General features: G+C 39.6%; 1 protein-coding gene across 3 annotated transcripts in view; it reads left to right on the top strand.

Annotated features, from left to right (window-relative positions):
* GPD2 (glycerol-3-phosphate dehydrogenase 2) overlaps positions 1-14,491 on the top strand; it is a 136,736-nt gene that overhangs the window by 29,173 nt on the left and 93,072 nt on the right. For all 3 annotated transcript variants that reach the window (XM_053671632.1, XM_053671628.1, XM_037138338.2), the window contains exon 2: positions 1,879-1,988. In XM_053671632.1, coding sequence (XP_053527607.1) covers positions 1,887-1,988 — 102 coding nt within the window. In that variant the 5' untranslated portion in view covers positions 1,879-1,886. The remainder of the gene's footprint in view (positions 1-1,878; positions 1,989-14,491) is intronic.

Below are 14,491 nucleotides of genomic sequence, written 5' to 3'. Positions count from 1 at the left end.
ACAAATGGGGGCCTTCCACATAGGCTGAGGTGTGGTTTTTACTGTCAGAGCAACATTGGACATTAGGTTTGTTTATGGTTGACTGAATGATGAATAGAGGCTCCTAGCCAGCATATACCAACTGCTTTGCATGACTTGGGGGTGAGAGGATGGTTGATATAGAAAAGGGACAGTCAAGAACAGAACTCTGGCCCTGGCTGGTGTGGCTCAGTGGGCTGGGTACAGCCTGCAAACCAAAGGGTTGCCATTTGGATTCCCACTGGGGCACATGCCTGGGTCGTGGGCCAGGTCCCTGTTAGAGGGCGTGAAAGAGGCAACCACACATTGATGTTTTTCTACCTCTCTTTCTCCCTCCCTTCCCCCCCTCTCTAAAAGTAAATAAATAAAATCTTTAAAAAGAGAGAGAGAGGAGACCTCCAGCCACAGAGAACAGATGCATGTGAAATATTTTTCTGGTGAGAATCTTAATAAAGATGAGTTTTAGAATTTAGGAGTTTGTCAGAAGGAATGAGTTCAGAGTAAAAATAAAGTTTTAGGAAATGCCAACTTTTATTTTAGTGTATAATTTAAAGTACTCCAAAATAAATTTTCTGTAGGATTGTAGTTACCAACTGCACTGTAGTTCTTTGTTTAAGGACCCAAACATTTGAGGTGTCATAGTTTATGTTGAGATACTATAAGTTCTTTACTATACATGGGTTAAAAGTGACTTCACATTAAATACTTTCTCGAGTTATGAAATATGTGTAGAATATCAAGCATATTGTCCAGACAGGTCAGACCTCCGCTCATTCAGGAAAATAGGGGAGAGATTTCCCTGAAAGATGTGGGTGTGCCAGTTGTAACTGTGAGTGAAGGTCTTAGGCGAGTACTACTGGCTGTAGGTTAGAATGTTTTTTGGTGATCAGACAGTGTTACCTTTTTTTTGTTTAGCAGAATAAAAGCTAGTTAGAGGTGTTTTGGAGAAATTTTCATTTTTATGCTCTTTTTTGGTTTCTGAAAAGTAAAGAACATTTAAGTCTTCAAAAAACTTAAAAGATTTCTTGAGTCTAATAGTAGAAATATTTTTTTTTTCAAAAGGTGAGAAGAAATACAGTCAAGAGCAAATACAATGCAAGAGTTTAGAAATATACAGTGAGCACAAGAGTATTCGGTCTGGAGTGTTTTCCCTTGAAATTGTGGTGTCATGCAACTCTGGCTAGAGATAACTTTTCTTTAAAGTTTGTTCAGTGAAAGGAAGTGTAGCATTGTTAAACTGGCACTTTGAGAAAGGACCAAGGCATGGTTTCCTTTGGCTTTTTGTCTGTGAAGTGTAGACTCTTAGATGGAAATGTGAATGGGTGGGCCTTGAGCTCTAGTGAGAACTTCATTAGGAAGGGGGAAAACACGCTCAGGAAGGGAGTTGTACCACGATTTGGATTAAACACTTGCCAAAGAACCTGAAGCAGGCATGACTGTTCATTGTCGTGCTGAGCGATAGAAGACGTCTACCCATTCTCCTTGTGGAGGGGATTAGCGGCTGAACAAATCTGCAAGGACAGCATGCAGTTTTGTCAAATACGCAATGACATTTCTTTTCACAGCTCTCTTGACTCTATACTATCTGAATATCCCCGGGTGTCCCTTAATTTGGTTTTCTTTTTTAAATTCCTATTGGAAAGTTACTTTTGTATAGTCCATTCCCATGTCTAGGATTTTTTTTTGTTTATTGTTTTTGAATGGTAATATTCAAATAGGCATGTCAGTAACTTCCTTATTTTATGTTTTCTTTTCTAGTTTAATATAGTTTCATTACCTGTACAGTCTTTTTTATTATTGGGACTGTTAATGCAATAAAAACCCTAATTAACTTTTTGTCCCCCCCCCCTTTTTTTTCAGGCTAAGAAATGGCATTTAAAAAGGCAGTGAAGGGGACTATTCTTGCTGGAGGAGGTGCTCTTGCAACTGTCCTAGGCCTCTCTCAGTTTGCTCATTACAGAAGGAAGCAAGTAAGTAATGGTGTATGTATTTAATATACTATAAACTTAAATCTGTTAAAGAACAATGTGTGGGAAGGCCTCATGGGCATGGACAGCAGGGTGGTGATTGCAGGCAGAGGGAGGTATAAGGGGACTAAATGGTAATGGAAAAAATAATATAGATTAGACATTAGAAAACAATGTGGGGGGTGTATGTACACTAATGATTTTATCAGAAACTGTCAGCTTGATGTGAAAGACACTAATTTAGAATACTGCCTTAATCTTTGAGAATTGTTTGTATCCCATTTTTTCAAAGTTAATTTCTTTTATCAGAAAGCATTATATAATTTAGCCTCTGTTTTGGCTTTTTGGTTTTAAAAGACTGCTTCATTTCCAAGTGCCAAGGTTTGTTCATTTAGACTTTCCTGGTTTAATTCTTGCAAATGTCTGGATACTCTCTCTGTCTCTGCCAGAAGTTTGTCTTCTTAGAGGGCAGGCGGCTGAGAAAGGAAATGGAAAAGAAAGAGCCCATGTTAAAAGGCCCTACACTGAGCCTTCATTTTATTTTTAAATGCTTAGTTATGGAGTACTACTTCATATTTCATAAAATTTTTATGAGGAAATTCATGAAAAATGAGATTGGCATGAAGTTTCCAAATAATTTAAAGTGCTGAGTTTATTTTTCATTTTATTTTATTTTCCTTTGGAGAAGAAAGGCACTACAACCATTCCTTCCCATAGTTCAAATTAATGCCAGAAAATAATTTTGGTGAATACTTTTGTGTTTTTCAAGCTTGAAATGCTGGTAGCCACCTCCCTACTCAGTATAAGTCTCCCCATGATGTAAGGGCATTTTGTGATACCAGCTGGGTGGTGCATTTCTGAAGCAAAGATGGTGGTGAAGGAAATTGGGTAGCTATTTATAGCTGGGTTATCTATGAGCTACTAATTTTCTACATTTTTGTGAAAACCTTTAAGTCATGGTTGTCTTACACTGGTGGTTTTGGTTGTTTTGGGATACTGGGCGGTGGAGCCAGCCACATTCTCGGAGTCCCATGTCTTAAATGGGAAATACCACTCCAAATACAGGTACTAAGGAGAATCAATTCTCTGGTTTATAGAGTTTTTTTTTTTTCTTTTTTAAAGCTGGTTTTTAGTGCTTCCTCTTATAATGGGCAATACTGCACAGGTTATGTTAGTCTTTTTCATTCTTGACTATGATCATGTTAATTTAAGGTTTCTCCAGTTGTATATGATTCAGTTATTATTAATTGACTGACTTGTTATGGAAATTATCTTTACTCGATAATGCACACTCTCTTTTAAAATGTTGCCTTGGTTCCTTAAAAGTGAGTGTGAAAAAATGCTACTTCTGCTGAGGCTATTTCAGAAGAGCAGTTATGTTTAGGACTTGGGCTTTAATGGATTAGATTACCTCCGCCAGCCTTGACCGGCGCTATCTGTAACGACACTGGGAAATGCCAGTGCAAAGGTAATGACATTTAATATGATGAGTTGTTGCTAAATATGTACATGGTTTATGGCTTTTAACTATGGTAAGGCATGTTCTACCTCAGAGCTTATAACTTAACTTTGTACTTTTTTTCCTTTTAGTGTTTGATTTCTCTTTAATCTCAAAGAACAGAATAAACAGTTGATACCAGTTAGAAGTGAGTTTTAGTCAGTATAATCAAGGCAAGCAAGAGTCTGTTGATTTCTGGGACATTTTGTCATTTCCTCCTTCTTACGTTAGACATCCCGGCCACCCTAATAGCCAAAATGAAACAGATACCAGCGGTTTGAGTCATTTATAATTTCACGCCGACAAGTGTTTTTGAGAAAAATCCTCACAGGCATATTCAGTCAATGAATTGCATAAGACATGCATCCAAGTGTGTGCATTCTTTTGTGATAATTCCTGTATCTTTAAGCCACTGCTCTCAGCATATTTTGGGTAGCAGGTTGAGATGTAGCCATAGTGATTGGCAAAAAAAAAAAAAATGTCTGGGGGAGGTGCAAGAGGGGAAAAGGAGACCAACTCATATGAGCCATTGACATAAAATGACCACAGGCCTCAGCTGTCTACTCTCAGAAAATATCTGCCAATCAGAACAATTCTGGGGAGGGGATTTCCTGACTTCAATAGTCAAGAAAAATCTGCCCCTTGATATAGTCATTATTTGGCTGAGTTTTATAGAAGCATGGCCTTAAATGTGACTAGGCATGCTTCATTTTTTAAAACAGAACGCTTTATAGGATTAGCTTGTGTTTATATATTTTTCCAGTTTTCGAGGATGATTCCAACCGATAAAATATCCTCTTTTAAGAGTGAGCTGGTGTTGAAAGCCCAAGGTGCTGATGTATGAGAGAGCCATCTCCTGACTTTAAGTTCAGGTGCATTATGGTGGCATTTCTATACCTGCAGTTCTGTCCCCCTGGCCCCTAGCTTGTGCTCATTTGCTATTCTCAGTACAATGCTTCCTTCCTAAAATACAGACAGGGGTGCATCCTAAATACAAACAAATTGATTCCAAAAGTTGATCAGTTGTTAAAGCACTTTGATGATGGGATAGTTCTGTAAGTGTTTGGGTGCCAAATTAGCTTACAGTTTGCAAGGGAGAGAATAGAAGGGAAACTATCATATATACTTTTTTTTTGATTAATTAAACAGAAAACACAATTAAATTGGATAAGATGTGGTCCACTTACATTTTGCCCAGTTGCTTGAATAGGTGAGAAAATAGAGATACTTGTGGAGAAGCTGACAATTCTGGGGGCAGGTTGGGGTTTAGGGGTGATAGCAACGATTTTTTTTGTCTCACTTTGCAGTTCTTCCTTCATACGAGCACATTGTTTACATTTATATTATGTATTTTAATGGTGAACAGTGTCCACTGTTGACCCAAGTGAAGCCTGGAGATTTTCGTTTCTTTTGTGATAAATGAAGTCCGATTTGGAAGGGATAAAGATGATGGCTTAAGGAGAGCACTGTTACTGTCATTATTGTACACATTTTTGGAGCTAGGCAAATAAATCTCCACTTCAGTGCGGAAGCTGGTAGGGGAAAAGAGAGGAATGTCGGCTGAGTTTTGACTGTGTCCACCTGCAGGGGAGGAGGTTTGTGGCCACAGTGCATCCCCAATCACAGGCCTGCTTTAGTTCGTATGTAGGGGTTTGTTGAGGGGTCTTGAAGAGGCTTTCTGTTCATTTCGGCCCCCCCCTTTTATTTCCTTACCCACAAGTAGGTGACTAAGTTTCCACAAAGGCTTCTTGATTTTTCCCCTGCCCAGACTAGCCATGTGTCGAGGGACAGAGGCGGAGGATAGGGGTACACATCCTAGCTCTGACCTAAGTCCCACCTGGAGTGTAGCAAGCCAACAGCTTCCGCAGTTGTGGGCAGATTTTCAGGAGCAAGGTGTTTGTCGCCTGCTATTTATTGTAGGTTTGCTTCATAATATAGTTTTAATGGGAAAGGCCTTAGAAGACACCTAATCTTCCTCTCAGGACAGGTTGCTCTTCTTGTGATTCCTTAATATCTAGTGAGAGAAAAGTTTTATTTCATGGGACACCCTTTTTTTCCTAAGCTGAGCTGATGGGAGAATGGAGTAGTAGATGGAGTGGGTAGTTTAAATCAAGAGAGAGGGCTTTGGGTATTTTTAAGTCAGTAAACAACCTTAGTGAGGGGCAGAGTAGAGGTGTTAAAGTCAGGGCTACATGAGGGTCCTCAGGGGGGTTTCTCTGGAGGAAGAATGGGGTTGGCTGGAGGGGGCAGAGAACTGTCGGGAGGGAAACGGGAGCAACACTAGGTGGCAGTGCTGAGAACTGAAGGGTCCCCTAAGCTTTGTCTTTTCATAATAGACCAAAGGCATTTTTTTTGAAAATTAAAAAAAAAACAAAACAAAACCAAACCTCACCATTTATTTCATACCTTTAAGGCCCTGACTGGAAACATTGGTGTGATAATGTGGGTTTCTTTTCAGTCTGTTGGTATGGTCGATGTAGCAAATATCTATTTAGGTCTGTGGGTGGGCCCTCTCACACAGCACGCGTTAGGTTTGTTCCTTCCATGACCCACTGGGGAGGTGAACTGACTTCGAGGTGGAACCTGAGAACCACTGAGAGCTTTCTCAAAGCCCGGATGTGAATGAAAGTCTTTCTGTTTTTTTTTTTTTGCATCAGACATAGGCAGGAAGTGGGCTTTGGAGTATGGAAATGAAGGTCTCCTTTCAGTGTGGAGGGTGAGAGTATTAGGATCGAGGAATTGAGAGATTCTTTTATTCCTGAGCAGAAAGACAAAACACAAGAGTGTGATCTTTAAAGCAGTCTTTGCAGGCCACCTGTATCCCACACCTAGCTCCACTTCTTCAGAATTAAGTGACTGTGGGCAAAGTTCTAAAATTCTCACAAGAAGAATGGTACAGCAAGTCTTTGGTAGATTCTGTGGCTTTAGGTGGAATAATGCATAAGGAAACTAATTTGGCTATAGGGTAATTAATTGATATATGTAACAGTTAAGATCTTGAGAATATCATGCTAAGTGAAGTCAGATGGAGAAGGACAAGGACCATGTGATTTCACTCATGTGGGATGTAAAACAGAGAGCAACAAATGAATAAAACAAACTCATGGACGAAGACAACAGCATGAAGTTTACCAGAGGGGAAGGGGGGGAGTTGAAGAGGGTAAAGGGGGTCAACTGTATGGAGACAGAAGGAGACTAGACTTTGGGTGGTGAACCCACAATGCTATATACAGATGACAGATTATAGAAGTGTACACTTGGAAATTATGTTCTTAACCAGTCATTATCACCCCAATAAATTTAACTTTTTAAAAAATATATTTTATTGATTATGCCATTACAGTTCTATTTCCCCCTTCATTCCCCTCCACCCTGCACACCCCCCACCATTCCCCCCCTTTAGTTTATGACCACGTGTCTCAAGTTCTTTAGATTCTATATTTCCCATACTATTCTTGCCCTCCCCCTATTTTCTACCTACCGTCTATGATACTTATTTTCTGTACCTTCTCCCCCCTTCTCCTCCTCCCACTCCCCTCTTGCTAACCCTCCATGTGATCTGCATTTCTATGGTTCTGCTCCTGATCTAGCTGTCCTCTTAGTTTGCTTTTGTTTTAGGTATGGTTCTTAATAACTGTGAGTTTGCTGTCCTTTCACTGTTCATATTTTTCATCTTCTTTTTCTTAGATAAGTCCCTTTAACATTTCATATAATAAGGGCTTTGTGATGATGAACTTCTTGAATTTGATCTTATCTGAGAAGCACTTCATCTGCCCTTCCATTCTAAATGAAAGCTTTGCTGGATAGATCAATCTTGGTTGTAGGTCTTTGGATTTCATGACTTGGAATACTTCTTTCTAGCCCCTTCTTGCCTGTAAGGTCTCTTTTGAGAAATCCGCTGACAGTCTGATGGGAACTCCTTTGTATGTGACTGTCCCCTTATCTCTTGCTGCTTCTAGGATTCTCTCCTTGTAATGATGATGTGCCTTGGTGTGTTCCTTCTTGGGTCCAACTTCTTTGGGACTCTCTGAGCTTCCTGGATTTCCTGGAAATCTACTTCCTTTGCCAGTTGGGGAAGTTCTCCTTTATTATTTGTTCAAATAAGTTTTCCACTCGTGGCTGTTCCTCTTCCCCTTCTGGTATCCCTATAATTCGGATGTTGGAATGTTTAAAGATGTCCTGAAGGTTCCTAAGCCTCTCCTCATTTTTTTTGAATTCTTGTTTCTTCATCCTTTTCTGTTTGGTCATTTTTTTCCTCCTTCTGATCCACTCTTTTGATTTGAGTCCCAGTTTTCTTTCCGTTACTATTGGTTTCCTGTGTATTTCCCTTCATTTCAATTAGTTTAGCCTTCATATGTTCCTCTAATTGTGACTAAAATCAACCAGTTCTGTGAGCATCCTGATCACCAGTGTTTTGAACTGTTCATCTGAAAGTTTGGCTATTTTTTCATCACTTAGATTTATCGGCTCTGGGGCTCTGAGTTGTTCTTGAGCCATGTTTTGATCTGTTCATGCCTGTTATGTATGTTATGCCTGTTATGAGGAGAGGAGCCTTAGTTGTTCACCAGGGCGGGGCCCCCCAGGTTGCTGGTTTGTGATGCTGTATGTGGGGGCAGGGTCAGAGAGGGACAATGGCGGTCCCCTCTGCCACTTTCTGCCGCTGGGGCCTGCGCAATCCATCTCACTGCTAGCTCCTTCACCAGTTTATCTGCGTGCTAATGTGTGACTGTGATCAGCCCTCAGTGGGTCCAATGCCTTGCGCCCTCAGTGGGTCTGCCCGCTTCTCCACACCTGGGATCTGCCCACGGCTGCTGGTGCACCTGGGTCGCACGCCCCAGTTGGTCCGGTGGATCTTTCCTGCCCAACCCTGCTCTGCTGCTGGCTCTGCAACTCTTACTGGTTTTGCTGAAGGGTTTGTTGTTGTCAGACTTCCGTGTAGTTCAATTTTCTGTGGTTTGACTGTGTTTTTGTTACTAAAACTTTGTTGTTTTTAAACCTAGTTGTGCTAGAAGGCGCAGTGCTTCCACCTACACCTCCATCTTGGTGGAAGTCCCCAAATTTAACTTTTAAAAAAGTTATGTTCCTATGGCATCTCATTATGTTATAACAAAATGAGATTATTTAAGGACCTGCTGTACTTCCCCCATAGGGTAGTGGAAGAGCATTAAAGCCTGGAAGAGGTTCTGGAACATAGTAAACTTTCAAAAATGATTAGCTATTGTGAGATTCCCAGAGTACATGAATATGAAGTGTGATATATTTGGCCACAAAGTTGTTCTTGTCACTGGAGATTCTTGTACTCAGGGACACCCTGTTAAAGACTGAGGTTAGTAGCAAATGGTATGTTCTTCATCTGAGGTTGCTGGAGACTGGTTAGAACACAGTTCTTCTGGAAACACCCTTCTGTTTCTCTTCTCTTTGTGTTCTGATCTGAAGGTGAGCCAATAACAAGGTGGGCAGTCCCAGTTATTGACTTAAACTCTTATTGTCAGTAATAAATCTCTTGAAATTTCTACTGTTTTTTAAAAAAAAATTTAGGCTTATATGAGTTATGGCAGACTTGATTTATATTGGCTGATGTGTTCCTAAAAAGTTATGTGAATATAGTATTTTTTTGTAAATTAATTAATACATAGTACAGTGCTATTTATCAAAATTATATGGTGAACCATTTAAAAATCAAACATTTTTTAAAAAGCTCTAACAGTTCTTGGTAAATCAGAGTATTCATATATCATTTTAGTTTGAATTACAATGTAATTAAACTTATTCTTAAAGCCAATGATATAGTAACAGTTACTAATAACAGGATGTTTATGCTTTGCAAATCAGTGTTTCACTTTGTAAAAGATAGCAAGTCACTATAGTTTGAATGATTTACAAAATACTGTAGTTCACCTTCATGTTTTAATCAGGGGAATATGAAAAAATGACAGTGATGATGCATTAGGTGAGTTGAGTTATAGGTGAACCAATGCTATCTCTGTTATTAATATCATCAAAACCTATGAGGAAAAACATTCATGCTAATGAGAGGCAAAGTAATGAATGAATAATTAAAATTTATAGGAATTTTGAGGATATTATTTTAATTTCAGTCTCTTTCTCCCTCTCAGTACATTATTTGTAAGAGAGTCTAATAAACCAGGGCCTTTTGATTGGTAGTATTAGTGACACAACCCAAAATATTGGCAAAGCAACAAAAAATAGAACAATCACATCTAATCAGATTACTTTTCAGGCTTATTTTAATAGACCACCAGATGAAAAGATATTTAGCTTCCTGAATGTGTCTTTTATAGAAATGTAGCTGGGTTTTGGTGAGCGTGTTAGTGTGCACAGCTTATGAAAGTTTTTAGAGCTCTAGTTTCTTTGTAAGGTAAGGTTACTTTACTCCTTGGCTCTTCCCCCTCCCTGCCTAGCACTTAGTCAGTATTTAGAAACCAGAGATAATAGTACCTGACGCATAGTGGAGCTTTAGTATCTATTGTGTTTCTTTCCCTTTCCATGACATAGACACAAAAACTTGAAATAGAGCTCCCCTTGTTAGGCATAATAAAAAAGATACATCACCAGATTTCTTTAAACAGCTGAGCTTTGGGTTGACATAATGTTACTTAGGTTAACTGCTGGACAGAGACAGTGGTAGATGTTAGAGGAACTTGAAGTTCAGGTGAGTGATGAGAAGAGAAACCAAAATCATAAGCATAACCCTAAATGCTAGTGAGGATGTGAAGCGATAGGAACTCTCCTTTAGTGCTGGTGGGGATGTACAGTGTTTCCTGGTTTCTTACAAAACTAAACATATTCTTACTATATAATCTGGCCACCATGCTCATTGGTATTTACCCAAAGGAGCTGAAAATTTATGTCCCCCAAAAAAACCTGCACGTGGATGTTTATAGCAGCTTTGTTCATAATTTCCAAAACTTGGAAGCAACCAGGATACTCTTCAGTAGGTGAATGAATGGGTAAGTAAACTAAACTGTGGCATGTACAAAAAATGCAATGTTTTTTCAGTGCTAAAAAGAAATAAATTGTCAAGCCACGAAAACTCGTGGAGGAACTTGAAATGCATTTTACTAATGCATATTACTAAGTGAAAAAAGTTACTATGAAAAAGCTACCTGCTGTATGATTATAATTATATGACATGTAGAAAAGGCAAAACTCTGCAGCCAGTAAAAAAGATCAGTGGTTTCCAGGAGGTGGGAGTGTCCGGGGAGATGAACAGGCAGAGCACTGAGGATTTCTAGGGCATGGGAACTACTCTGTATGATATCATAATGCTGAATACACATCATTATGTATTTGTGGAAACCCACAGAATGTACAACACCGAGAGTGCACCCTTAAGGAATCTATCAACTTTCAGTGATTGTGATATGTCAATATTCCATAGGTTCATCTTTGGTAAAAAATGCGCCACACTGGTGACTGATGTTGACAGTGGCTGGGCTGCGCATGTGCAGGGGAAGAGGACATGGGAAATCCCTGGGTTTTCCTCTCAATTTTATTGTAAACATAAAACTGCTCGAAAATAAACAAAGCCTTTAAAGGGTAACAATAAATACATGCTTAAAATCTTAAGCATAGCATCTGGAACATGCTATCAATTAAAGAAATTTAAATTCTAAAAATTTCACGTTGTATCTTTGAGTAAAACTCTATATATTTTTGAACACAGTATCTTTCAGGATTTAACTGCAGTTGTGAATATTCTTCTGATTCCTAAGCTGAAGCATACCTTTGGGTTTGAAAGTAGTATAACTTACCTTGAGCACTGATGTAACTGAAATTATTATGTGACACATTTGCTTACCAGATTGCTTTTAACTTTGTGAGTCAATTCAGGCAACCAGACTTGTTTGTTCTCTCTGAGTAAATAATCTTTCATCGCTAGAGGCATTTTTTATAGGTTCATAAACAGCCTTTCTCTTAAAAAAAAAAAAGAAACTTACAAAGTACTGTAATAGCAGCCATTCTTAAACAGTCTTCATTTTTGTTGATTTTATGTTTCGGCAGAAACTACACTGTTAGATGCCATATGAAGAAAATATGTTTAGGAGGAGAGGTCTAGAGATTGAAGAATAGGGTTCTTTGTTCTACTTGCCAGCTTAAAGTGCAGTCAGCATCGGTTGTGTGAAATAGGAAGGTAGACATATCTCTGCCTTATCTTTTAGAGCTATTACCTTTTAGAGCTCTACCTCTATGGATGTGTTTTTATGTAAACAGTGAGGACTCCATCCATCACAGATTCCGAACCCTGTATGGACTGCATACGGAGCAGGCGAGTTGCGAATCTTGGATTTTAATGCCAAGTACATCTCAGATTTGTGTATTTAGTAGAGTAAGCTAATTGGTGTAATAAACAACTCCCAAAGTTCAGCGGCTTATCACAAAGAAGATTTATTTCTTGCTCATGTTACAGTTCAGTGTGAAAAGGCTGGGGACTTGTTATTTGCAGTTACTGTATTCAGGAACCTACGTCCCTTTATTCTAGTGGCTCTGCCACATTATAGGGCCTTTTGACCTACTGGACCATTTCCAGCCAGCTGGAAGGGAGGTGGGAAATGTGGTCCAGTAGTGTTCTTTAGAAGAAGAGAAAAAGTTTTGTTAAGCGTCCAGCCATTACATCTGTGTCCTGACATTAGTTTCAAATGTAGTTGACAAATAAGCTATATTTCTTTTGGTGTGAGTTTTAAGAATTTATGCCAAAGATTCTATAATTCATTTATTTCTCCTATTTAGAACTCCATGCACAGATTCCTGGAAGAACTGTTTTTTTCCTCCTTGAAATACAACCAGATATGTTGAGGCTGTGTCTGATATCTAAAGCTTGATGAAGATTCTGAGTACACTGTTTTCGATAAGGCCAGTTGAAACTATTCTTAACTATGCTATATGGTTGACTGTTTCTTCAGAGGCGTGCTTCATCAAAGCACTAAAATTATGTCGACAGAGTTGGAAATGTTCTTTGAAGAGCATCCTATCATCTTCCTTATAATTTTGGTTTTTGTTTAACACTTAGCTCCCAAAGTGGGGCCATGGCAATATCTTCGAGTTCTAACTCACACCAGGCCTTCGAGGAGTTTGTGATGCTATTTTATTGCTGGCATACAAAACCCGCGAGGTTAACTGTATTGCTGTAGGTCACACAGTGAGTCAACGGCTGAGCTATGATTAGCGTTGACAGCTGGTGAGCTTCTAGGCTGTTGCTAACTGAGCAACACTGACATTCATTTTGATTTGACATTGCATTTCATTTTCAACTATTTATTCATTTTAAGGCCTTTTTAAGAAACTTTGTGGGGATATTGTAGGACTGAGGAAACTTTCTATAAATGCTTCAGACGGAGTCCTTTAGCTTTTCTCTCTTCATCCCCCTGCTCAATAGTTACGTTGTGTTTATGTTAGGAAGGCTTCCTCTAGGTAGAGTTTTGCAAATTAAGAGGAAAACAGATGCTTTAAGATAAGTTAGGCAATGTTAATTTTACTCACTTATTTTATAATTTGTGATTTTTCAACAAAGACGATTTTAGATCTAATTATAAACTTGTGAGTACAAACTAGAAAAGTTTTAAATATGTATATATATCTGATGAAGTATTTCACAGAGAAGTGGAAAGTGTTCATCACACATTTGACCACAAACCATTTTGAACATAAGGTTAAAATGTAGTCTGCAGCCATCTGGGTTGCTTGGAAACAGTCATTTGACTCATGGGGTCAGCATTTTGCTCACCTGAGAGGAATCTGGGCAGAGTGAACCTTGTTTTAGTTCCGTACCCACTTCCGTAGGTGTTCGGTTTTTAAGGAGGAGTGCTGTTTCTTGGAACCTTGGTTGTCAGCTTCACTGCCCAGTGTGGCTGGCTGTGGGCCACGCGGGGTCCCCAGGACTTTTGAGTATACCAGCTTCTGTCAACGCTTTCCTGTATCATTGGTGTCAGAGAGGAGAGTGGCTCTCGGGGCCCAGGGGACCTACACATGTAGGCAGAGGGAACCTAGCAGAGGCGGGGACGTGAGATTCAGAGCTGAACCTGGGCCCAAAGTGTGCTTCTCTCAGTTACTCGCCCAAGGAATCACAAAACTGTTTCCTTGCTGGTCAAAGGATGTATTTCTGTGGTACTTTTTTTTTTTTAAATCCTTACTTGAGGACATGTTCATTGGCCTTGGAGAGAGAGAAAGGAAGAGGAGAGAAAAAAAATGTCCACGTGAGAGGGAAACATCAATTGGTTGCCTCCTGGGCTGGAACCTGCAACCAAGGTGTGTGCCCTATCTGGGAATCGAACCTGTGTCCTTTAGGAGCGGGGTGTCCAACCTTTTGGTGTCCCTTTTGTTTGGTGTAACGAAAACAAAGAGATATCAAAGTTTTAAGTGAGTTTACAATTTTGTGTTCGGCTACATTCATAGCCGTCCTGGGCGGTGGGTTGCACACCCCTGGGCAGGATGACATGCCAACCAACTGAGCTACCTGGCCAGGGCCCTTCTGTGGTCATGTGGTACCTAAAGGAATGAACACATTAGAGCGTGTGGGCTGGCAGCAATCAGGCAACTGACGATTCTCATCGTCCTCTCTCTGCCCTCTCAGACCTCAGGCTCCCTGTCCAGACCTCTGATTCTCAGTATTAGAACTGAAGAGTGATACCAAGTGTAGACACCTCCAAACACTGATTCATATTTTAAAAATATTTAATTGGAAACCGATGCCGCATATTCCTTAAACCGCAAATTATGTAGTCTATTGTGATGTAAATTTATTTAGAGTTAGGCAGAGCCACATGATTTTCCTTATTTTTCAGCTATAAAAAGTTTCTTAACGATATGTTACTATTATAGAAAGAGTTTCTCTGTGATTTCTCAAAGAAACTCTGGTCACTTAAGGGTTGGATGGCATCTTCCAGGTGAGCTAGAGCTCTATTCTCAGCCACCCTGGAAAGATGAGCTTGTCTTGTTTCTCTTTCCTGGCCCCCCGTCTACTCATTTGCACCCCTTTTGTGGAGTAATC

This window comes from Artibeus jamaicensis, unplaced genomic scaffold, assembly GCF_021234435.1.
Source record: "Artibeus jamaicensis isolate MK-2021 breed Jamaican fruit bat unplaced genomic scaffold, CSHL_Jam_final contig_1832, whole genome shotgun sequence".
NCBI lineage: Eukaryota > Metazoa > Chordata > Mammalia > Chiroptera > Phyllostomidae > Artibeus > Artibeus jamaicensis.
This window is presented reverse-complemented; position numbering and strand designations above follow the sequence as displayed.